We start from the raw sequence: 23412 nt of genomic DNA, 5'->3' as shown, positions 1-23412 counted from the left end.
GTCTCGCAAGACCTGGTAGCTTCGTGTAAGCCTTCCACGCGGAAGTTATACCAAGCAAAGTGGAGGAGGTTCTCGTTCTGGTGCACGCAGGAGGGTCTTGAGCCTTTCTCTTGCCCCACTCCTAGGCTTTTGGACTGCCTCTGGTGCCTCTTGGAGTCTGGTCTTCAGACTACACTTGTGGATGCATTAATTCTTTAGCCCATGCGTTACTCATAACCAGGCACATAAACATTGGTCCCTGATACCTGTATATCCCAAATTAACACATCATTTATTCTTAGTTATTCTCTACATGTTTCACGTATCATAACGAGTTACTGTTGTCTTTACATATATATTTTATACTATTCTATTTATTATTTATTTTATTTCAAGTTAGTTATTTACACCATTATCTATTTTATTACATGTTATTTACTATATAGATTCTCGTCATTTGATGAGTCACTGTTGTTTATTTAATATTTATTCTCATGTTCTGAAACTCCGTTTATTGTAACGCCTCACCGCGATTGTTTTGTTTTATGTAAACTGACCTGATTTGATATTTGTATCGAGAACGTTGGTATATAAAAATGCTAAATAAATAAATACCTCAATCCAGGTCCATCTGAGTGCATCACCGAGGAGTGGGTGGATACCCCAAATTCCTTTCATCCCTTAGTAGGGCGCTTCATGAGTGGTTTACTTCAACTGAAGCCTCCACTACGTCCCCCCTGTTGTGGCCTGGGACCTCAACATAGTGCTGGCGTGGCTCATGCAGCCTCTGTTTGAGCCCCTACTCTCCTGCAAGTTCAAGTACCTCACCTGGAAGGTCATCTTCCTCGTAGCGGTTACTTCTGCTCGCAGAGTCAGTGAGCTGCAGGCCCTAGTGACCTATTCACCTTACATGAGGTTCTTCCACGACAGGGTGGTGCTGCGCATTCACCCTAAGTTCCTGCGAAAGGTAGTAACTGACTTCCACCTGAATCAGTCCATCATGTTGCCCACCTTTTTCCCAAGACCACAGTCTCATCCAGGTGAGCGGGCTCTGCATACCTCGGACTGCAAGTGTTCTCTCGCCTTTTATTTAGAGCGCATTGCAGTCCACAGGCAATCCACCCAACTCTGTCTCCTTTGACAAAAATAGATCTGGAGTTGCGGTGGGTAAGCAGACCCTGTCTAATTGGTTGGCGGACTGTATTGCTTTCTGCTATCAGCAAGCAGGCCTTCCGCTCGAGGGCCAAGTGAAAGCACACTCAGTGAGGGCTATGGCAGTGTCAGTAGCACACTTCCGGTCAGTCCCTATTGCCGAAATCTGCAGGGCTGTGACGTGGAGTTCCCTCCACACCTTCTCAGCCCATTACTGTCTGGACAAGGACTGTCGACAGGACAGTGTCTTTGGCCAGTCTGTCCTCCGTGGTCTGTTTCCAGTGTAAGAACCCAACTCTTCCTACCTAGGGCCCAGTATAAGGTTCTTGCTGCCCCCGTTGTTGCCAACAGCACCCCTGTTGTGCTTGTTGTACGTTATTGGGTGTCTTTTGGCCCAGGGTGTCCCGGGAGCAGCCTGCAGCTTACTATTCACCCATCTGTCAGGACTACCATCCTGCTTGTCCTGGGAGAAAGCAGATTTGCTTACCTGCAACAGGTGTTCTTCCAGGACAGCAGGATGTTAGTCCTCACGAAACTCGCCCGCCACCCCGCATAGATGGGTTCGCCTACATTTTGTTTTATTTTAGCTCATATTTTTCTGCTATGAAACGAGACTGAAGGGGACCCCGTGTGGCCACGGGGTTGGTGGCATGCTGGGCATGCTCAGTGTGCCAGTCAAAGTTCTAGAAACTTGACAAAAGTGTTCTGTGACAGGGCTTCATCTGATGATGTCACCCATCTGAGAGGACTAACATCCTGCTGTCCTGGGAGAACACCTGTTACAAGTAAGCAACTCTGCTTTCTCATTGTGACACACCTGATGAACATCGCTCACATGCGTGACACATTGCTCATTAGAATCCATGGTGGAAATTTTAAAAATAGGCCCCATATTACTTTTGTTGATAAGAATGACACAAAGGAAAGATGAGTATTCTCTCTGAAAAGAAATTACATAAATAGTAAACCTCCTATACCAGAATAGCACCAACTTCAGCACTCAAACAGTAACCACTTTACCTAAGAAAAAGCAACATTGAAAATATTACACTAGGCCTTAAAACTCCAATGCTCCTCCTGTTAGGAAAACGGAACAAGCCAGGCTGCTATAGAGCCCTACACAGAAACTACATGCTAGCAGAATACCTCACCTTGGTCCCATGTGCAGACCCTCACCTAACAAAGAATAGAGAGAGTATAAAGCATAAATAGAAACATGCAGACAAAAATTGAACTTGAAACTGCAACAAGCTAGAGTCTCTATATGCAATGCAAGAAAGGAAAAAGAGAAATATCACCAGTCCTCAAAACAAATCAAGAAATATAAAATCAATAGCAATAAAACCATAATAAAAAACAGATTATTTTGTAACAGCTGATGAATGGAATACCCAATTATTAAAAACTTATATAAAATAGTTATAGACACCAATAAAATACTTCAAAACAGCAGACACAGACCCAATAATTAAAAATAAGGAAAATAAAATGCTCTGCTCTCCATACCTGGAAACATTGGATTTGCAGGTTCCCTGAGATTGTTGTGTATTAGCAGGAGGAGGGGGCGGGGCGTGGGGCTTGCTAGCAACTTTCTCCTCTCTCTGTCACACACACAAGGTCTCTCTCTCTCACTGACAGGCTCTCAATCACACACAGACACACATGCTTTCTCTCTCCCATTTATACACATAGGCTCTCAATCACGCTCTTACATACATGCTGTCTCTCTAATAAAACACACACACTGTCAATCACTTTCGAAAACTTTGGAATTCCGTGCCAGAAGAACTTCGAACACTAACTGATAAAAAGAAATTCAAAAGTGACTTAAAAACTTGGCTATTCAAAAATGCCTTCTGTTTGTCTGAAGCACCCAATTCCCCATGACTTGGATAACATTATTAATTCTTGAACAATATCCCTCCCTCTCACTTAACCCTTTAACCCTGCTCTGTTTCTACATTAGAAGTCTACCATTGTATTACTTCCGTATCTATCATTGTCTATCCACCTTGTAACACTCATTTTATTTATGAATGTTTTACCTGTAAACCGTTATGAACTGGTGATTCTCACGTGGAATGACAATCAATAAAACATCTAAATAAATAAATCTCACATACACAGGCTCTTTCACATACACAGGTTCTCAGTCACACATGCTCACTCTCTCTCCTCTCACCAAAGAGCAACTAGCGACAGCAGCAGCCTCCTCTTCTTACAACCCCTCACGACCTTGAGAAAGGAGTTCCTATAGCCGCGTGGGCTGACATTGCTCCAGGCCGGGCTACTCTTCTCTTTTGGGCCGATGCTGCATGCACTTGTACCTTAGCATGTTCTCTCTTCCCATGTGTGTGGCCGCTGCACACCACTTCCTCATCTGGGCTGCGGGGGCGGGAAGAAGAGAACATGCTGCTAGTGCTGCTGACTCCAGCTCTCCTGCTGCATTCCACCCGGGCTATCAGCATTTCAAGCCTGGGCAGAGGATGAGTTTGCATCTCACTGGCTATGGGGATAATCCTGGTAATAAGACATGGCAGGGTGGCTGGCCGTTGGCTTAAATGTTAGTCCTGTAAATATCAACGATACAGATGGCAAGGCCTGAAATGTCCAACCAAAGGAGATGGGGGAGGCCAGCATTTTAATGGATTTTGGGCATGCCCAGGACAAATATGGAAGTCCAGTGGTAGGAAAAAGGTTGAGAAGTAAGGTAAAAGATACGGGAGAAGAAAGAGTTGGTGTTGGGCTGCATATGGGAATTTATATGTGCATCTATCCAAAGTGGATGACTCTCAGCTGGACAAAGTGAATTAGCTGATTTGGTCTTTATCTTCTATTTTCTTTATCATTTACTATGCAATCCCTCTGCACTATTGCTCATATTGAATAAGACCAGCCCCACGACTGCTTATGCTGCTCATCACCTTCTTTTCTTTACTGTTAATGCCATTTATCACCATGCTCTGTTTTTTATCCTTCAACCAGTTTCTAATGCGATAGTTATTTGTAATTCACCTGGAATGTAATTTTGAATGGGTGAGAAATTTTTATTAAATAATCCAGTCCACCACCTTGGGGTGCACCCCTAGGCTGCTCAGTTTATTCATGAGCTTCTTGTATGTGACAGTATCTAAAGCTTTGCAGAAATCCATTGATTATGAATGTTTTCAAATGACCTTTATTACGCCAACATGATTCTCGTGCATTATCCATGTTTGTTACATCTCATGTATTAGTTGTAAAGTTTCTCATTTAGAACCTTTATTTGTTATAGTCTGTCTTCTGTTTTTCTGCTAAAATGTGAAACTGGCAGGGGTGGAAGATACATAGTTGTATTGATAGCAGTCTTGAGTTTTTCAGTTGTTTGAGGCTGTAATCTACTTCCTGGCCAATAAACAAGTCTTTTAAAATTGTTTTTGAACTGTAACTTTGAAGTTCCATCATTGGTGGCTTGTAGACTTGTTAAGATGACACAGCAACATTTTTCCAGTCGGATAATTATTTGAGCATAATAGATAGTAGAAGAGCCCATACAGGAAATATCACCTCATCCAGATTGGACTGTAAGCTTTTTATGCTAGATCCTTTTCCATTCAGTTTAACCCTCCACCCTATCCAACCCCACCCTCTCTTCAGGGTTAGCATCTTCATATTGCCTACAACTGATGCTTTCAAAATACCAAATTGCATAAAAGTTTTAATCATTTTCCCTCTCCTTTGATTTCTGAATTGGAATCAGATAATTTGATTAGTACTCCAACTCAGAATAGAATTATACAACTCAGTTCTTTATTACTGTTTTAAATTAATGTGTGATAAATGTAATGCATTTTTGCTTATAATATACAAACTGATGGTTTGTTTTTTTAAATTGCTAATACATTTTCTCTCCTGTGGTTGGTTAGGCTGCAGAACAAGCAAAAGCAAGTCCAGCACTGGTTGCTAAGGACCCTGGAACAGCAGCTACTAAAAAAGAAGAGGAGGATCTAGCGAAAGGTGAATATACTAATTGAGAAGAGTAAATGTCTAGCTAAGATTCTGATTTATTAAGGTTTTTTCTCACTCTGTAGCTACGGGGGAAAAAGCTTAGTAGGAACAAACTTAAACCTAGATTCATCATTTTGCTATAAATATAGCGAAAATAGAGCCCACGATTAAAAAAGAAAGTGCATGGTTAGGCTAACTTTCCTGGTGGTTTGGGCTGAGAGAGAGAGACTCTGTAGAGGCTCACATATAAGTTATACCACTATAAGCGGGGCTACTAGTAATTCGGGGTAAGTTTTGGGGGGTGGAGTAGGTTTTAGGGGGCAGTTTTATATGCAAAATCAGAGGTACGAACAGCATAGTAGGCATCAGTGAAGATTTTATGTGATTTGGAGTGAAGAAAAGTACAAAAAGTAGTTTTGTACAATGTACACTCTGCCTAGCTTTTTTCACTTTTCCCTTTATTTTCTCTTGTCATAATTTTAGTCTTTGTCCTGCTTTTTGCTGAAGCAAAGAGAATGTTAGCAAATAACTACTTGTTCCACCCAATCTTGACCATTCGTTCCCTTCCCTTCCTCTCATAGATCTTAATCTGCGGTCTCCTCCCTCCCTCCTCCTCCTGCCACTAAGATCTCTTTGTACATGTCCTTGCATGCTTGAATATTGCCATTGCTTTGACTCAAGTATAGTGCTTGACATTTTTAGCACTCTTTCATAATTGTTTTTCTGTTCTATTCTCTCTTCCTTAGCTATTTTCCTTTATCTCTCCTCCATTTCCTCCCTGTCTATCTGATTCCCTGTGTTTCTGCTGTCATCCCAAAATCTGACTCTTCATTGCCTGTCTGTCTCCCTGTCTGTGCTTAGTCTATCTCTCCATCCTTCCCATTCCAGAGAAAGATGATAGTGATGAGGACAGTAAGAGAACACGCTTTATTATCCCTGTGGCTGGTTGGTTAAGAAACACATCCATGACAAAGGAGAGGAACACCACAGTGACGTGTGATCTCTAAAGCTGATACCTTTATTTGTGTCTCACTACTCTGGGAGACCCTACTTCTTAAGTTAGGAGACCATATAGCTCCATGTAAAAGTTACAAGATGAGCCAGTTCTAACCCTTTTATGAACACTTTTTGGTATATTATATTTAAAGCATGGATGGAAGGGGGTGATGATACTATGGCTAGCCTTTTTCAGCAAAGATTGGGCAGCCTAAATTTATGAGCAATTTCCCTTACATGCTATTTTTTGCTTTTTGTTTTTGGAGATTATTTATCACAGGTAATTTATTGTTCATAATTCTTTCATTTAAGCACAAAGGGTCTCTCAGCCAGTGGGAGCCCAATTGCTAGAGCTGGTGAAGAATTTTTTGTCTTAAACCCTGAGACTAGAGAGAGGTTGGAACATCTTCTGACCAAGATGGAGTTTTTCCCCATATAGTGTTGCTGTACAGAGACCCAAGGGGTTCATATTTCACCTCAGGGGCTCCCAGCAATGGATGTAAGTTCATGTCCTAAATTGGTGGATTCAACCCCCTCCAGGGGAGTACCTTCTTGAATCAGAAGGGAACGAGGTGGGGGTCAGCTCATTCTGAGTTCCTACCAGATGTTTCCCTCTCAGACTAACACATGTCTTCTCCTCCTCTGTCTCCCTTATCATCTGGTTCCTGGCTGAGTGCACTCCAATGGTCAGGAGAAGAGAATTACTTCAGATCCCATGCCAGACCAGTCTCATCATACCTCTCCTCTGGAAGATCGCAACTACTCAACTTTTTTTTGAAAAGCTACCAAAGATGCCTTTCATCATTGTTTGGAGAGAACAATTTCTACAACTTCCAGGGAACTCAATTCTTCTCAAGGACTTGCAAATGGGAATGTGGCAGGCTCTGACGTGTTGCGGTGGCTTTGAAAGCTGGATCTGAAGTGTGCAAAACACCTGGGATTACTATAACACACCTCCTGGGAAGGATCCATGCTTAGTGTTTGAAATCCGGGTCATCAGATGTACATAGTACAATATTTGCATGTGTGAAAAAAAAAAATTTGATGGATTCATCCAACCCTGCATACAGAATTCTGAGATGTGGAGGAATTTGAAAAGCATCTTATCTGCTCTTGATTGAAACTTTTGACGCGGCAAGAACAGTGACTGCTTTGATAGGATAGGATCCAGAAGGTGCATGTGGTTACGTATGGACTTCATGAAGATGTGCAAGATTGTTTGGCAAATAGATCATGCAAAAGGGATAGCTTATTTGGGGATAAAAGTACAGGAGATGATGGCTCTGATTAAGGAGCATCAGTCCACCCTGCAAGTGTCATCAGTAGTGTTAGGGAAACAACTGATGGCAGTGCTTCTTGTACAAGTGTCCATTCTTCCAGAGACACCCTTTCCTTTCATTTCAATGACATTGAGTGATTCTCATTGTCCAGCAGCAGCTGCCCATTAATAATAGACAGAGTAGGAGTTGTCAACTAAAGGCCTAGTGGCAGTTGCAGATTAAGCCTGGGACCAGTTTTTGGATATCCTTCATCGATTGGGGAAAAGGGTTAGTGCAGTTAGTGTAGCTGGGTTCAAAAAAGGCTTGGATAAGTTCTTGGAGGAGAAGTCCATTAACTGCTATTAATCAAGTTTACTTAGGGAATAGCCACTGCTATTAATTGCATCAGTAGCATGGGATCTTCTTAGTGTTTGGGTAATTGCCAGGTTCTTGTGGCCTGGATTGGCCACTGTTGGAAACAGGATGCTGGGCTTGATGGACCCTTGGTCTGACCCAGCATGGCAAGTTCTTATGTTCTTTTTTACGGAATGGCTCCATATCAGCAAGAACAGGCATATTGTGAAAATTATGTAATATGACTACGGCTTAAATTATTCTCCTAGGACAAGCAGGATGGTAGTCCTCACACATGGGTGACATCAGCTGGAGCCCGGCATGGAAAACTTCTGTCAAATTTTCTAGAACTTTGACTGGCACACTGAACATGCTAAGCATGCCCTAATCCATGCGTTCATGAAGGATCCCTCTTCAATCTTTTTTCCGTGGTCTTGGAGCTTGCGCTCTTAGTTTCTGGAAAACTTCCATTTTTTCCAGCCCCCCCCCCCCCCCCCCGCCTTTAGTTAGTCCAGTGGCACGGTCGAGGGTATCTGGATCTTTACCTTTCACCTCAGCGCTGGGGAAAGACCAGGCTGAGCACCGTGGGAAATCGAGAAAGCATCGACATTGGTTGCCATTGGTGCACGGAGCCGGCTCAGTTTGGCAGCAGCTCTTACCGCGATGCCCCCTAAGCGTCCCCAAGGCGAGGAGGTTATACCCTCCATAGATGCCGGGGCTCCGAGGAGGTTCCCACCGATTCTGGTGCCAGGTACAGACCTCCCTCAAAGGCTCCAAGAAAGATCATGCCCCCTCCTCCCGCTAAGTCTGTCCTGGCGTCAGTGACCTTCGAGGAGGAGCTGGAGCTCAGGGTTCAGTTGGCGGCGGAATTATTTATTTATGAACTTTTAATATGCCGACATTCGTAGAACACATCACACCGGTTTACAATTAACTCAAAGAAAGGAAAATTACATTTAACGGGGGGTGGGGCGAGGGGATCAGGCAAGAAAAAGGGAGAAAAGGGCTGGGAATGAGAGGGATTAAGAGTAGAGAATTGAAACAAAGTAAAGAGGAGAGAGTGGAGAGGAACCAAAATAGCTGTAGAAACTTACAATATTTACATCATTGGGAGAGAACATAAAGGGGTAGATTTTTAAAAAAGCGCGCCTTCGCGTACTTTTGTTGGTGCATCAGGCGCAAACAAAAGTACGCTGGATTTTAGTAGATACGCGCGTAGCCGCTAAAATCCTGGATCGGCGCGCGCAAGGCTGCTGATTTTGTGTAGCCGGCACGCGCCGAGCCGCACAGCCTGCCGCCGTTCCCTCCAAGGCCGCTCTGAAATCGGAGCGGCCTCAGAGGGAACTCGCTTTCGCCCTCCCCTCACCTTCCCCTCCCTTCCTCTATCTAACCCACCCCCCCGGCCCTATCTAAAACCCCCCCCCTACCTTTGTCGGGGGATTTACGCCTCCCGGAGGGAGAAGTAAATCCCCGCGCGCCAGCGGGCCGCTAGCGCGCCGAGACACGACCTGGGGGCGGTTCCGGAGGGTGCGGCCACGCCCCCGGGCCCGCCCCCGAAACGCCGCGTCCCACCCCCAAAACTCCGCGCCGATCGGCCCTGCCCCCGACACGCCCCCCTCGAAAAACCCCGGGACTTACGCGAGTCCCGGGGCTCTGCACACGCCGGTAGGCCTATGGAACATAGGCGCACCGGCGCGCAAGGCCCTGCTCGCGTAAATCCAGGCGGATTTACGCGAGCAGGGCTTTTAAAATCCGCCCCAAAGTAACTTGGCTAGCTATATACATAAATATATTGTAGGGCGAGTTCTGCGAGGATTGAACCCTATGTAGCATCGAGTCTACACCAGTGGCCACGGCCTCTCTGCTGGAGCTGCTGGTTGGAGCACCTCTATATTCTGCTCTGCGTCCTCCCTACTCAGCTGGCTCCAGTGCCCTGGGAACCTTCTATGCCCCGTGGCGCACCGTTGCTTCCTCAGCCCGACGCCATCCTCATTCAAGGCTCTTCGGATGAGGAAGGCCCTTCGAGGTCATTGGCACTGCTGCGCCGCCCCACTCCCTGGCCAGCCTTACTGGGTATGCCTGTGAGTCCATTGGGGCCATAAGTGCTGTCGGTGCCCACAGTGCCTAGGCCTCAGAGAACTCCCAGGCCTTCATCCCCGATTCCTTTCAGTGAAGACTATGCCCCTTATGACCCCTGGGACTATGACATCTCAGATTCCTCCTTGGAGGTTTCCGAAGGCCTTCCCTTGGATTCATTTCTCCTGGAGGAATGTTTGAGGTCCCTGCCCAAAGACTTAACCTTTTGCAGGTTTTGTGTGGGCCATGGTGGAAGCCATTCTGTTCCAGCTAATGACGGAGAAGTTGCTAGGCACAAGATGCTGGAAGTTCTCCATTTTGTGGATGCTCTTAAAGAGGTTGTGGCTGTCCCAGTCCATGAAATCTTCAAGGGAACACCCCCTCACGGTGCCGCCTGTAAATAGGAAGGCAGATGGGGGGTGTACCTGGTACTGCATGCCACTGGCTTTGAGAAATGTCAGCTTCCCTACCGGTTGGTGGTGGTTGAGTCCGTGCTTAAAAAGGCCAAGTGCTCCCAGACCCATGCCTCGGCTTCCCTGGGGAGGGAACATAGGGTGCTGGATATGTTGGGTAGGAAGGTCTTTCAGGGCGCCATGCTTGACAGCCTGAATCACTTCCTACCAACTCTGTATGAGTCAATACTCCCATACGCTCTGGAAACAGGTTCAGGAGGTGGCAGACCATCTGCCCAGCAGCAGGAGGCCTTGTTGGCGGTCGTGCATCAGTGCCTTAAGTGCGGGAAGCACGAGGTGCACTCCACCCATGATGTGTTTGAGACAGCGGTGAGAGTTGCGGCTCACGGGCTTGGTGCCCGCAGGATGGGTTGGCTCCAGGCCTTGGACCTTGGGCCGGAAGTGTAGGAGAGGCTTGCTGACTTGCCGCGTGCTGGTGAAAATCTCTTTGGTGATAAGGTGAAGTGATAAATGGCTCAGTTGTGAGACTACCACCACCCTCCAGTATCTTCCCCCAGCACTTCTGACCTGCCATCTTCGGCCAGGAGGTTGGCGCAGCAAGGACTGCAGCGTTTCTTCTATCATCAGTGGAAGTATTACCCGCCTGCATCTCGTTCTTACCCACAGAGGGTGAGCGCTTGGGGCTGTTCCAGGCAGCAGCGAGCCCCCAAGCCTCAGCCAGTACCTCAGCTAAGCCCCACTACACAGTTTTGACTTGAGGGGAAGGAGTCGTCCATTTCAATACAGTAGGACCCACCGGTCAGAGGTTGGCTACAGTGCAGTAGGACCCCCTGGTCAGAGGTTGGCTACAGTTCTTTGCAGATCAATGGCCCGGGATCATCTCTGAGCAGTGGTTTTTGTTTGTTGTATGGCGGGGATACAGGCTGATTCTCCACTGAGTCCCTCTTTGTGCTATCAGCATGTCAGGAGATCCTGAAAGGTTCAAGATGATCTCTTTGGGCACCCTGATTCCCCTCTTACAAAAAGGGGACTGGCTATGCTCCCTCGATTTAAGAAGCCTATACCCACATTGAGATCTGCTGAAGTCAAAGGAAGTATCTCCAGTTTGTGGTGGGCAGGCACCACTTTCAGTACCATTTGATTGGCCAGTGACCACAGATCTTTACCAAATGTCTGGCCATGGTGAGGGCACACCGGCGCAAGTTGGGAGTGCAGGTTTTCCAATACCTGGACGATTGGCTGGTCAAAAGCACTACCCAGGTGGGGGCGATGCGTTCCCTGCGCTTAACCACTGGATGCTGGAGTCATTGGGTTCATTATCAACTGCCCGAAGTCTTATCTGAGCCCGTCGACTCAGCTGGACTTCATCAGAGCCCTGCTGGACATGAATCAGGTGAACGCCTTTCTACCCCTCAGCGGAGTGCTGACCTTGACCTTTCTAGGATGGTGCAGTGGCACCCAGGAGGAAGCATCTCGGGCCCCCCCCCCCTTTCTTGTTGATATACCACATCGCACCCTGGTTGTCAGCCTGGATCAGGACCACCTTGCCGGCCAGCAGATCTCTAAAAGCCCAGAGAGTGTACCTGATTGCCCGAAGTTCCAGGAAGTTGATTTGGCATTGTGCTTCCTGGGCAGACCACAGGTAAGGAGCCTTTCCATATGGGCTAATGTTGAGGCAAATGTTGAGGCTGTTAGGGCACATGGCCGTTACCATCCATGTTACTCCCTTTGTGTGCTTGCACATATGCAGACCTCAATGGACCCCAAGGTCTCAGTGTACTCAGGCCACTCAGAGCCTCCAGGGTCGCATCCAGGTTATGCCATCTCTCCGGGACTCTGTCCTGGTGGGGGACCCTCTCTGATCTGAAGTGAGGGGTGTTTTAATCTTCCCCGTTCAGATTGTCCTCACCATGCATCCAATCTGGGGTGGGGAGCCCATATGGAAAGGCTCCTTACCTGTGGTCTGCCCAGGAAGCACAATGCCAAATCAACTTCCTGGAACTTCGGGCAATCAGGTACACTCTCTGGGCTTTTAGAGATCTGCTGGCCGGCAAGGTGGTCCTGATCCAGGCTGACAACCAGGGTGCGATGTGGTATATCAACAAGAAAGGGGGGGGGGGGGGCCCGAGATGCTTCCTCCTGGGTCAGGAAGCAGTTCATATCTCGTCCTGGGCCTTGTCCCAAGGAATGGTGCTCTCGGCCATGTATCTGGCCGGAACGGACAATGTGATAGCCGACCGGTTGAACCAAGCTTTCAAGCCCTACGAGCGGTCCCTGAATCAGGCAGTAGCGGATCGAATCTTTCATCTCTGGGGAACGCCGGACGTGAGTCTGTTCGCATCCCCCTGCAACAGCAAGGTGGCTCAGTTCTGCTCCTTGTATCGAGCAAATGGTACCCCAGCCTCAGATGCCTTTGACCACAACTGGGCCAGTTGTATGCATATTCTCTGATCCCTCTAGTGATGAAAACTCTCTTGAAGTTTCGCCAGGCAAGTCTGGTTCCCGCTCCTGAGGGATCTGTCTCCCTCCGGGAACCGATCAGCTTGGGGACCTCCCCAGATCTCATCACTCAGGATCAGGGCAGGCTGCAGCATCCCAACCTCCTGGCCCCGTCTCTCACGGCCCGGATGTTGAGAGGTTGATTCTGAGGCATCTTGACCTATAAGATGATGTGTCTCGGGTCCTGGTGGCTTCCAAGAAACCTTCCACTAGGAAGTCTTATGGACTGAAGTGGAGGAGGTTTTCGGTGTGGTGTGAGCAATGTGGCCTGGATCCCTTTTCTTGCTCTTCACATAGGCTGCTCGATTACCTCTTTCACCTCTCAGAAGTTGGTTTTGAAAAAAAGCTCCATCAGGGTGCACTTGCGCACGATCAGAGCTTACTACCAGGGTGTGGATGGCTCGCCCATCTCCGTGCAGCCTTTAGTGGGTCGGTTTGTGCGAGGCCTGATTCAGCTGAAACTTCCTCGGAAGTCTCCTGCTGTGTCTTGGGACTTCAATGCGGCTCAACTGATGAAGGATTCTTTCGAGCCTCTGAGCTCCTGTGACCTGAAACTCCTGACCTGGAAGGTCATCTTTTTGGTGGCAGTCACTTCAGCGTGCAGAGGCAGTGAGCTTCAGATGTTGGTGACTCACCCTCCATACATGAAATTCTTTCATGACTGGGTGGTTCTTTGGACACACCCTAAGTTCCTGCCCAAGGTGGTAACAGAGTTCCATCTTAATCAGTCATCCTGCCTACCTTCTTTCCTAAGGCGAGCGAGCCTTTAGCTTTCTATCTGTAGCGGACAGAAGGTCATAGGAAATCCACACAACTCTTTGTCTCTTTTGACAGGAATAGATTTGGGAGTTGTAATTGGTAAGCAGACACTGTCAAGTTGGTTAGCAGATTGCATCTCATTCTGTTATTTCCAGACAGGACTGCAGCTTGGGGGTCATGTCAAGGCTCATTCCGTCAGAGCAATGGTGACTTTGGTGGCCTACTTGAGGGCAGTTCCTATGGAGGAGATTTGCAAGACTGCGACGTGGAGTTCCCTCCACATGTTCGCCTCTCACTATTGTCTGGATAAGGATGACCAACGTGACAGTAGATTTGGCTAGTTCATCCTCAGGAATCTTTCAGCTCTAAACCCAACTCTTCCTGCCTAGTATCCTTTTTTTCAGGTTCAGGCTGCTCCCTTTGTTCCCAACAGCACCTCTGTTGTTGTGCCTGTTGTCACTTGGTTAGGTGTCTCTTGGTCCTTTTATTTTAGGGGACAGCCTGTAACTAGGGATTCACCCATGTGTGAGGACTATCGTCCTGCTTGTCCTAGGAGAAAGCAGAGATGCTTACCTGTAACAGGTGTTCTCCTAGGACAGCAGGACATTAGTCCTCACAAAACCCACCCATCACCCCGCGGATTTGGGTTTCGTCTGTTTATTTTATTTTTTTGTAATTCTAGCTTACGAGACTGAAGAGGGACCCCACATGGATTAGGGCATGCTGTGCATGCTCAGTGGGAAGTTTTCCGTGCTGGGCTCCATCTGATGGCTCCCATGAGTGATGGCTAACATCCTGCTGTCCTAGGAGAACACCTGTTACAGGTAATCAACTCTGCTTTCTCCAAGGACAAGCAGGATGGCAGTCCTCTCACATGTGTGACATCATATGAAGCCCAGCACAGAAATTTGGTATAATTTCTTGAAAATTTGAGCATGCCCTACTGAGCATGCCCTCATAGGGGCCGTTTCAGCTTCATCTTTTCCTTAGAGCCTACAAATCGCAGATTTTTATGTCTCCTACTGTGAAGGAACCTTTGGCTTCCTGAAAAGATGAAGTTCATCTCTTGCAGGGCCCTGCAGTTTCTATTTGTTCCCTGTAGTCACCTACGCAAGTGGGTTTTTTTTTGGGTTTTTTTTGGTCTGTAAGTTTTTTCCTTCTTTTTTGATGGCTATGTGGTGTACATATCCTCTTGTTGTCATTGAGGCATGTGATTGAGCTGCACTTGTGTTTTTTACCGGAAAAGGAGTTCCTGCAACTTCAGTAAATGCCTTTTGAACAAGATGTTCATATCTACCACAGTCCCCTATGATAGATGTCTGCTCCTGGGGGCCAACCATGGCATCCACGGTAGTCCCCTTTCAGTGTTACTGGCCCCTACTGGGCATCAATCCTGACTTGATATCATAGAGAAGCACTTTGGGATGCGAAAGCCCAGCCAACATTATCTGCATGTGATGCATTGATATCGAAGGACTCGAACTGCATAGATTTCTGGACACCAGGAGGGCATCGATCCCCCCTCAACAGTGAGCATCAAGAAGGACCAAGATACAGATGGTAATCTAACCCCTCACTCCCAAAAAAAGGCGAATTTTTCAGTCTCTTCGATTCTGGCTTCTAGGAGTGCTGATTATGTGCATCAGGTAAAGGCCAAAAAGGGGAGCACACACCAATGCTGCATGGACCCAAGAAACATAGTCCCTAGTAGAGAATTACCTGCAAATCTAACTTCCAGAGCTACGAGCCATCTTTTATGCTCCAAGGGCTTTTTCTTACCTGCTCTCATGAGAAATAACCCTGATCCAGAAGCCGGGAGGCTGCGCAAAACCGCAGATGAATATCTGCAGGCGAGTCAAACCACCCGCTGGCAGGATAACGTGTTCAACAAAGTCCTCCCAATGAACCCTTGGGACATTGTTGACCACGATATCCTGCCAGCGGGTGGTTTGACGCACCTACAAACCTGAGGGTGATAAGAGGAACAGGAGGTCAAGTGCTGTAACATCCGGATGATTGGAATTTTCTGGGAATTTTTGAACAATTGGGAAAGCATGGCTTGCTTAAGCTCGGGGACTTTTGCATGAACATGGATTGGTGTTAACAAACATGCATTTTGTTTGTTAACCTATGTTCTCTTTAGAGCATTTAGTGCTCTAAAGAGGACATAGGTGTTGGATACCATTTAACTGGACTTGCTGGAGGACACCCATGGAGGATTAATGGATGCTTTGGGATCATCCTAAGTGGTTTTCGACTTTGGGAACTGCGCACCAACCATGTGAAGAGATTTCTGGAGGGAGACGTAGAAACACATATAATGTGAATGTTTTTAAAGGGAGATGTGGAAACATGTTGTGAATGTTTTTATGATATGGGATGGATGTTATGATGTTTAGGGTTGTGTATTATGGAGTAGAATGAGTGGGATGTGTGAGTGTTGGGATTTGTATAAGAGCAGGGGGTGGGATTTATTCAGTGTAAATGTTAAAATATTACAAATGATATTTTGTTAGCTAATAAGATATTGAGTAATATGGAGTATTTTACCCTGAATAAGTGGTAAATTAATAAATATGTTTAGATTTGAACTGTGAGCTGAGAAAATAGTCTCTCTCCTCTGTTGGGGTTATATAGTTCTGTGTAATAGACTGTCTTCTAGTGGTTTCTTGGTGTTTTATATGAGAGAGATGGAGATGTGCTACAATTTATTATTAATTTTTTACAGCTATTGAATTATCACTAAAAGAACAAAAGCAGCAACAACAAACACTACCTGGTCTCTATCCAAGCACGTCTAGCCTCTTATCCAATCACAAATCAGAAGGCCGAAAAGTCCGAGCAATCTATGATTTTGAAGCTGCTGAAGATAATGAACTAACATTTAAGGCTGGTGAACTAATTACTATACTCGATGACAGGTAAGAACATGCTATGGACAATTATTATTTGACATTGTCTCAGGAAGTAGTCCTGAAAGCTCATTTCTTGAAACATTTGTTAGGTTTCTAATATATCTTTCCCTCATCTCTATCTACTACTTTGCTTTTCTTTTGATAAATTGTTATAATAGAACATGTCATGTGTACTGTCATGTGATGGCTAAAACTGCAGTTATCTGATACATGTTCTGTATTTCTAAGCTGAAAAACAGGGTTTAATTATTAGTGACTTCTCCTTAGGCTGACTAGATTTTGCAGACTGTTATTGGAGGCTAATTTGAAATTTAAAAAAGTATTCTGCTGGGTCAGTGGTGTGGAGGAGTACCTAATTGGTTAGAGCAGCAGGCTGTGAACCAGAGAAGCCAGAGTTCAAATCTCATGCTCCTTGTGACCTTGGGCAAGTCACTTCACCTTCCATTTGTCTCAGGTGCAAATTTGGGGAGATTTACTAAGCTAAGGGGAAAATGCTTTAGTAAATCAGGCTCTTAGATTGTAAGCCCTTTGGGAAAGGGGGAAATACCTACAGTACTGGAATGTAATCCACTTTGAAGTATCATGAAAAGTGGAATTAAAAAATAGGAAAAAAAAGGGGGAAATAGAAAAGATTAAAGGAAGAAGGAGGGAACAGCAGAAGGAAGAAATCTTAAATTATTCTGCTCAGAATACATAGAAAAAGAGGAAGGAAATATCCATAAGGAAGTATAGAGAGGCAAAAATTGTAACATTGGGCCTTATTCACTAAGCAGTGTTAGGTCATTTACCACGCGGGATAATGCAAGGTATTTCAAATTCCTCGTATTATTGTAGGCCCTTCACTGCATGACAATTTTACAAGCTGCATTGTTTGACTTGAAATTAACAACTCCAGAGTTGTTGTTGATTTCCCGAGGATGCCTCGGGATGTTCACGCACATCCCGTAGCAACTATAGCCAAGCCTTAAAGGGATTGTTCGGCCCCTTGAACGCCTCCCACAAGTCTAATTAAAAACCCCAGGGGTTTGCTTTAGACGCCTGTGGTATTTTTCCACAGGGAAAAAGTACCACAGCTGCAAAAAGACCCCATAAGTAATGCAGATGGTGGCCCCGGGATTGCGAGGCAGCCATTGCTTAAAGAGGCCACTTGGCCCCATAGATGCCCCCTCCCCCTCCCATCAAATCTAATAAAAACCCCTGGGGATATGCTTAGACTCCTTTATCCATTCAACCCCTCCACCCCCCCCAGCTGCCCTCACAGGTAACCAGTTGTTTTTTTTAAAAAAAAAAATTTCTGTCCAAGGCAACCCTCCACTTTCCCATTCCCAACCTTCTCCTTTACAATAAAATCCAGTCTCTTGGTTTCCAGGCCCCCACTGCTTCACCAGTGATTAAGTATAGGTAAAGGCGTCTGAGGTGGGTCTGGGTGGAGGTGGGATGGGTCCGCCAGATCAGTGGTTCTCAATCGGTATGTCGCCACACTTCCCGGTCCCTCGTTGACCCAGCTGCTCCCCGGTCGTCCTCCGCCCGGGCAGAACGCGGCAGAACAGCTGGAGTCAGCGGCGCCGGCATGGTTGTGCGCGGGAAGAAGAGACCATGCTAGTGTGGTCAGCGTCGGCCCGAAGAACAGAAGAGAGGCGCGGCCTGAGGAATGAGCAGCGTGGCTCAGAGAAAAATGAAGAAGAACGTCAACCCCCGCAGCCGATGGGACTCCTTGCTCCGCCAGGGCTGAAAATGAAGGAGGTTAGGGTTGGGAGGAGGCTGCTGCTGCCGCTAGTTCCGGGGAGGGGGAGAGAGTGAATGAGAAAGCATGTGTGTTTGAGATCCTGTGTGTGTGTGAGACAGCATGTATGTGAATGATTGAGAGCCTGTAAATGTGAAAGAGAGTATGTGTGAGATTGAGAGCCTGCCTGTGAGAGAGAGAGAGCATGAATGTAAGTTTACGATTGGGAACCTGTATGTGTAAGTTTGTGATTTAAAACCTGTTTGTGTGAAAGAGTGTGTGTGTATGATTGAGATCCTTTGTGTGTGAGAGAGATCATGTGTATGTATGATTAAGAGCCTGTGTGTATAAATGAGAGAGAGCATGTGGGTCTGTGTGTGATTGAGAGCTGGTTTAGGTGAGAAAGCATGTCAGTATGTGATTGAGAGCCTAAGAGTAAATGAGAGAAAGAGACAGCAAGCATGTTTGTAAGCATGTGAATGAGAGTCTGTGTGTGAGAGAAAGACAGCATGTATGTGTGTGATTGATTGAAAGCCTGTGTGTGTAAGCGTGAAAAGATAGACAGCATGTGTGTAAATGTGTAATTAAGAGCCTATATAAGTGAAAGAAAAAGCATGTGTATATGTGAGTGACTGAGAGCATGTGTGTATAGGTGTGTAATTGAGAGCCAGTGTGAGAGAGAGCGCAGGTATGTGACTGAGAGAGAGGAGAAAGTTCCAAGCAAACCACCCCTCCTCCTGCTAATTCAAAACAATCTCAGGATACCTGTATATCAAACGTTCCCAGGTATGCAGAGCAAAAAAAATGTTGTATCCTTATTTTTCATTACTGGGTCTTTGTGTCTGCTATTTTGAAATATTTTATTGGTATCTAGAAATTTTTTATATGAGTTTTTTTTAATTATTGGATATTCCACTCATCAGCTGTTTTGAAATAATCTGTTCTTTTTGTTAGTATGGTTTTACTGCTACTGATTTTATATTTCTTGATTTGTTTTATAAGGATGGGTGATGTTTCTTTTTTCCTTTGTTACACTGCATACAGAGACTCTGGCTTGTTGCAGTTTCCAATTCAGTTTTTTCTGCATGCTTCTAGTTATGCGTTTTGGTCTCTTTATTCTTTGTTAGGTGAGGGTCAGCACATGTGATTCAGGTGAGGTTTTCTGCTGGCGTGTAGTTTCTGTGTAAGGCTCTATAGCAGCCTGACTTGGTCCATTTTCCTAATAGGAGATGTATTGGTGTCTTAAGGCCTGGTGTAATATTTTCAGTGTTGCCTTTTCTTAGGTAAGGTGGTTACTGTTTAAGTGCTGGAAATTGGTGCTGTTTTGGTGAGGGATGTTTACTATTTATGCAGTTTCTGTTCAGACAGAATACGTATCTTTTCCTTGTGTCATTTTAAACAATAAAAATAATTACCGGGTCTTTACTTTTTATTTCTGCCGTGAATTGTAATGAGCAGTGTGTCACACATGTGAGCGTGTCCTGTCCGGTGTGTCACGATGGGAAAAAGGTTGAGAACCACTGCTCTAGACCGTCAGGGATAATTTTTGGTTGGGGGGGCTCCAGGAGTGTGTGTGGTGGGGGGGGGATCAGAGTCCTGGCCTTGGGGACTGAGTTTTATTACAAAAGGATCGGGGGGGGGGGGGTTTGAAGTGTCACCGTGGGTAGAAAAAAAAAGTATTTTATTTTTAAAAACAACTGGCTGCTTTCAAGGGCAGCAGAGGAGTGGGAATTTGGGTGAACAAAGGGGTTGGGGGGTGGGGGGGGGTGTCTAGGCATATCCCCAGGGTTTTTATTTGACTTGCGATGAGGGGAGATGGCATCCATGGAGCCAAGCATCTCCTTTAAGTAATGGTGGCCCCACACTCCTGGAACATCCATCTGTTACTTGCTCCTTTTGCAGCCATGGTATTTTTTCCCTGTGGTAAAGTAGCATGGGCCACGGTATTTAACTGTTGGGAAAAATACTATGTGATTCATTAAACAGGGGTATTCACCAAGCCACGGGATCATCTACTACAGCTTGGTGAATCCAGGGGTATTTTCCCCCAGGGAAAAAATACCGCAGCTTAGTGACTGAGAGCCATGGTCACGAAACTTTCTAAAAGAGGAAATACTAAAAATGTAATAGGACCCGATGGAGCACACCCTGTTAAGAGAATGTGACTATATGCCTCACATTTTTGTTCAACTTGTCTGAGAAAACTGGGGAAATTACAAGCAACTGGAGAATAATGTCCAGTTCCACAAAAGTGGAAACCAAGAGAAGGCAGGTAATTTATAGATCTGTCAGTCTAACTTCAGTAGTTAAGTTCTGAAAATGCTACTGAAGAAAGGGATACTGTTGCACTTTGAAATTAATAACCATAAGAGGGTGATCTTGCCAAATAAAATTGATAGGGCTAGATCAGGGGCATGCAATGCATATTGCCCTTTTGGATCTTCATAAAGCCTTATCTACATAGAAGATTGATAAACAAACAAGCCAATGTGAGTAGGACAAAAAGTGGATGAGAAACTAGTTTAGCAGGAAAACTCACAAAGTGGTGGTCAGTAGAGAGCACACCAGTGAAGGTAACGTGGCCAGGATGGTACTTCAGCGCTCAGGACTTGAGCCAGTAATTCCACATCTTTATTAATAATGTTGGAAATGGTTTTGCAGGAAAAATGTTTCTCTTTGTAGATTACCCCAAAATCTATAGATATACTGGGAAGGGTGGAAAATATGAAAGGTGGCTTGAAAAAACTAGAAGTGTTAGTTTTGGAAGCTATGCTTCCATGAAAAAAATATAAAATTATGCATGCGGGGCACAAAAACCTATTAATCCCTTAATGCATTAGAAATACAGGGACTTGCAGCTGTCTAATATGAAAGGGACCTACAAATATGTTTTTTTCAGATGTCCTCAAGGTTAAAAACATAAGAACTGCCATACTGGATCAGACTGAGAGTCCATCTGTAACACTGGGCCAGCCTCAGATGCCACGCCGAATTGGGCCTAGGTATCTCCCAGACGCCTTTTTCTCTTGGTCACCGCTCCTGCTTCTTCTAGATGCCTGCGCCGAATTATCTAGACCCCACAGTGGGAACCAGGGGCTAATGCTAGCCAATAATGTCAAATTGTTTATGGCAGACATATCCGCACTCCATTGTCGATTCCACTATCTGTCCCATCCCCTGTGGCTAACATCACAGGTCAACATTTGAGAGAGCTCTGGCAGAAGACCCAACAACTTTTGTCTACAATGGCAGACAGATACAAAAAAACAGGCTGACAAAAAGTGCCTTCCAGCACCCAGTTTTAAACCAGGAGACAAATACTGGTTGAATACCTACAATCTACGATTGAAAACATCATCACTGAAATTTGTGCCTAGGTTCATAGGACCCTTCCCCGTACTATGACATGAGTCTTGTCCCTTTCCAGCTTAAGCTTCCTCCCACAGTGTATTTCATGCATCCTTAGTCAAACCATTAATTTTGTTATGGTCATCCCATTCCGTCCCTGAATCATCCCAGGTGTCCACTGAGGAAAACATGGCATATGAAGTGGAGACCATCTTGGATTTGAAGAACATCCAAGGCAAGTTACAGTTTCTCATCTCATAGATAGGGTTCAGTCCTGAGGAAAATACCTGGGAACCTGCTTCTAATGTTTATGCCTCCCAACTAAATAGGAGCCCACAAGCCCAAATCAAGAGGCTTGAGAAGGGGGTTTAGAAGGGAAGGTACTGGGCCGACAGAAGATGCCATGCTGTCTGGTCTGCTCTCAACTCCAGATGCGACTTCCTTGTGGCCGCTGCTGCTTTTTCTAGTCATGTGTGCGCAACACGCGCTGAACTATCTAGGCCCTGCAGTGGGAACCAGGGGGTGGCGCTGGCTGATGATGTCAGAGTGGGCCGGGGATTTAAATGCCAGTTATGCTCCTAACCGGACCCTCAGCCACAGATCCTTCTGCTTTCTGCAGCATGTGTTGCTAGTATTCCTGCTTGTTCTTGTCCCCACCTTGTCCAGTACCTGCCCTTGTTCCAGATCCTGCCCTTGCCCAGTTTTTACTCCCATCCTGCCTTGTTTCAGCCCTGATCTTACCTTGCCTCTAGTCCCTGCCAGTCTTGCCTCCGTTCACTCTTCGCTTTGCTTCCACTTCCTGTCATCCTCTTGTCTCTCTGCTCTTCCTGGTGTTTGACCCATTGCTTGTTCTTTGAATTTCATCTCTTCGCTGCCTGCTCCATATTCAGCCTGGGACTGCATTTTCACTTGTACACTGCCTTCCTCAACCCATGCCTGCTAACCACCTCTGCCTGAATGCTGCCTGCCTCGACTTCTGTCCAGAACACAACTTCACTGCTATACTATGTTGCCTGCCCTGGGCCTGCCGTTAGACTTCCTTTGCTTAAAGGGCCCTCACCTAATTCCTCCTGGCCCCTGAACCCAAGGGCTCAACCTGTGGGGAAAGGGGTTGGTAAAGGTGAAACCCAGACCCAGTCTCCGAGCATTTCTGCCTCCTGACAGCGTGGGCCTAGTGGGTTTGCCTTCTAGGTTGAATCAATCACGCCTCTGCCTAAGGACTCGCCAATCGTGACACCATTAAGCCCAGTATCCTCTTGCCAACAGTGGACAATCTGGGTCACAAGTACCTGGCATGATTCCAAATAGTAGCTAGATCCCATGCTACTTACACCTAGGTATAAATAGTGGCTTTCCCAAGTTTACCTGGTTTATAATGGTTTATGGACTTTTCTCCTAGGACAAGCAAGATGGTAGTTCTCACACATAGGTGACATCGGATGGAGCCTGGCACGGAACTTTGATCTCAAAGATTCTCTAACTCTCAAACATGCCCTACTGAGCATGTGCAGCTGTAGTCATCACCCTGCCCCCTAGGCAGAATCCCTCAATCTTTTATTTTTTTCTGCGGAGCCTTGTGGTCACTGAAGCCATGTACTCATGGTATTCAGCTTTGCTCTCTTCTCACAGTTCTTGTAAGTGATTTTTTCTAGAGCAGAAGCTGTCTTCTTTCCTTTTCCTGTAGTTTTGTTTTTTCCCTTTTTCCTCTTTTTGCCAGCCACATGGAGAACTCCCCTGCAGATAGTTACTGTCCGGTGATCTGTGTAGGCCGCTGAATCTGGGGGCTCACCTGAGTTTTACATGGGCTGGAGTTACATGTCGTTTCACCGATCGATTGGCATTGATGGATTCGGAAGGGATTGAAGACCATGCCGTTCCTGTGGGGGTGAGAGCTTATCCTCCCCACAATACAAAGAACTAGTCTCCATGGGCGAGAGCCCTGGATGACATAG

General features: G+C 46.0%; 1 protein-coding gene across 3 annotated transcripts in view; it reads left to right on the top strand.

Annotated features, from left to right (window-relative positions):
- Positions 1–23412, top strand: part of STAM (signal transducing adaptor molecule) — a 214711-nt gene that overhangs the window by 89158 nt on the left and 102141 nt on the right. For all 3 annotated transcript variants that reach the window (XM_029588752.1, XM_029588751.1, XM_029588753.1), the window contains 2 exons: positions 5037–5127; positions 16203–16395. In XM_029588752.1, coding sequence (XP_029444612.1) covers positions 5037–5127; positions 16203–16395 — 284 coding nt within the window. The remainder of the gene's footprint in view (positions 1–5036; positions 5128–16202; positions 16396–23412) is intronic.

This window comes from Rhinatrema bivittatum, chromosome 2 (genome assembly GCF_901001135.1).
Source record: "Rhinatrema bivittatum chromosome 2, aRhiBiv1.1, whole genome shotgun sequence".
NCBI classification, from domain to species: Eukaryota; Metazoa; Chordata; class Amphibia; order Gymnophiona; family Rhinatrematidae; genus Rhinatrema; species Rhinatrema bivittatum.
This window is presented reverse-complemented; position numbering and strand designations above follow the sequence as displayed.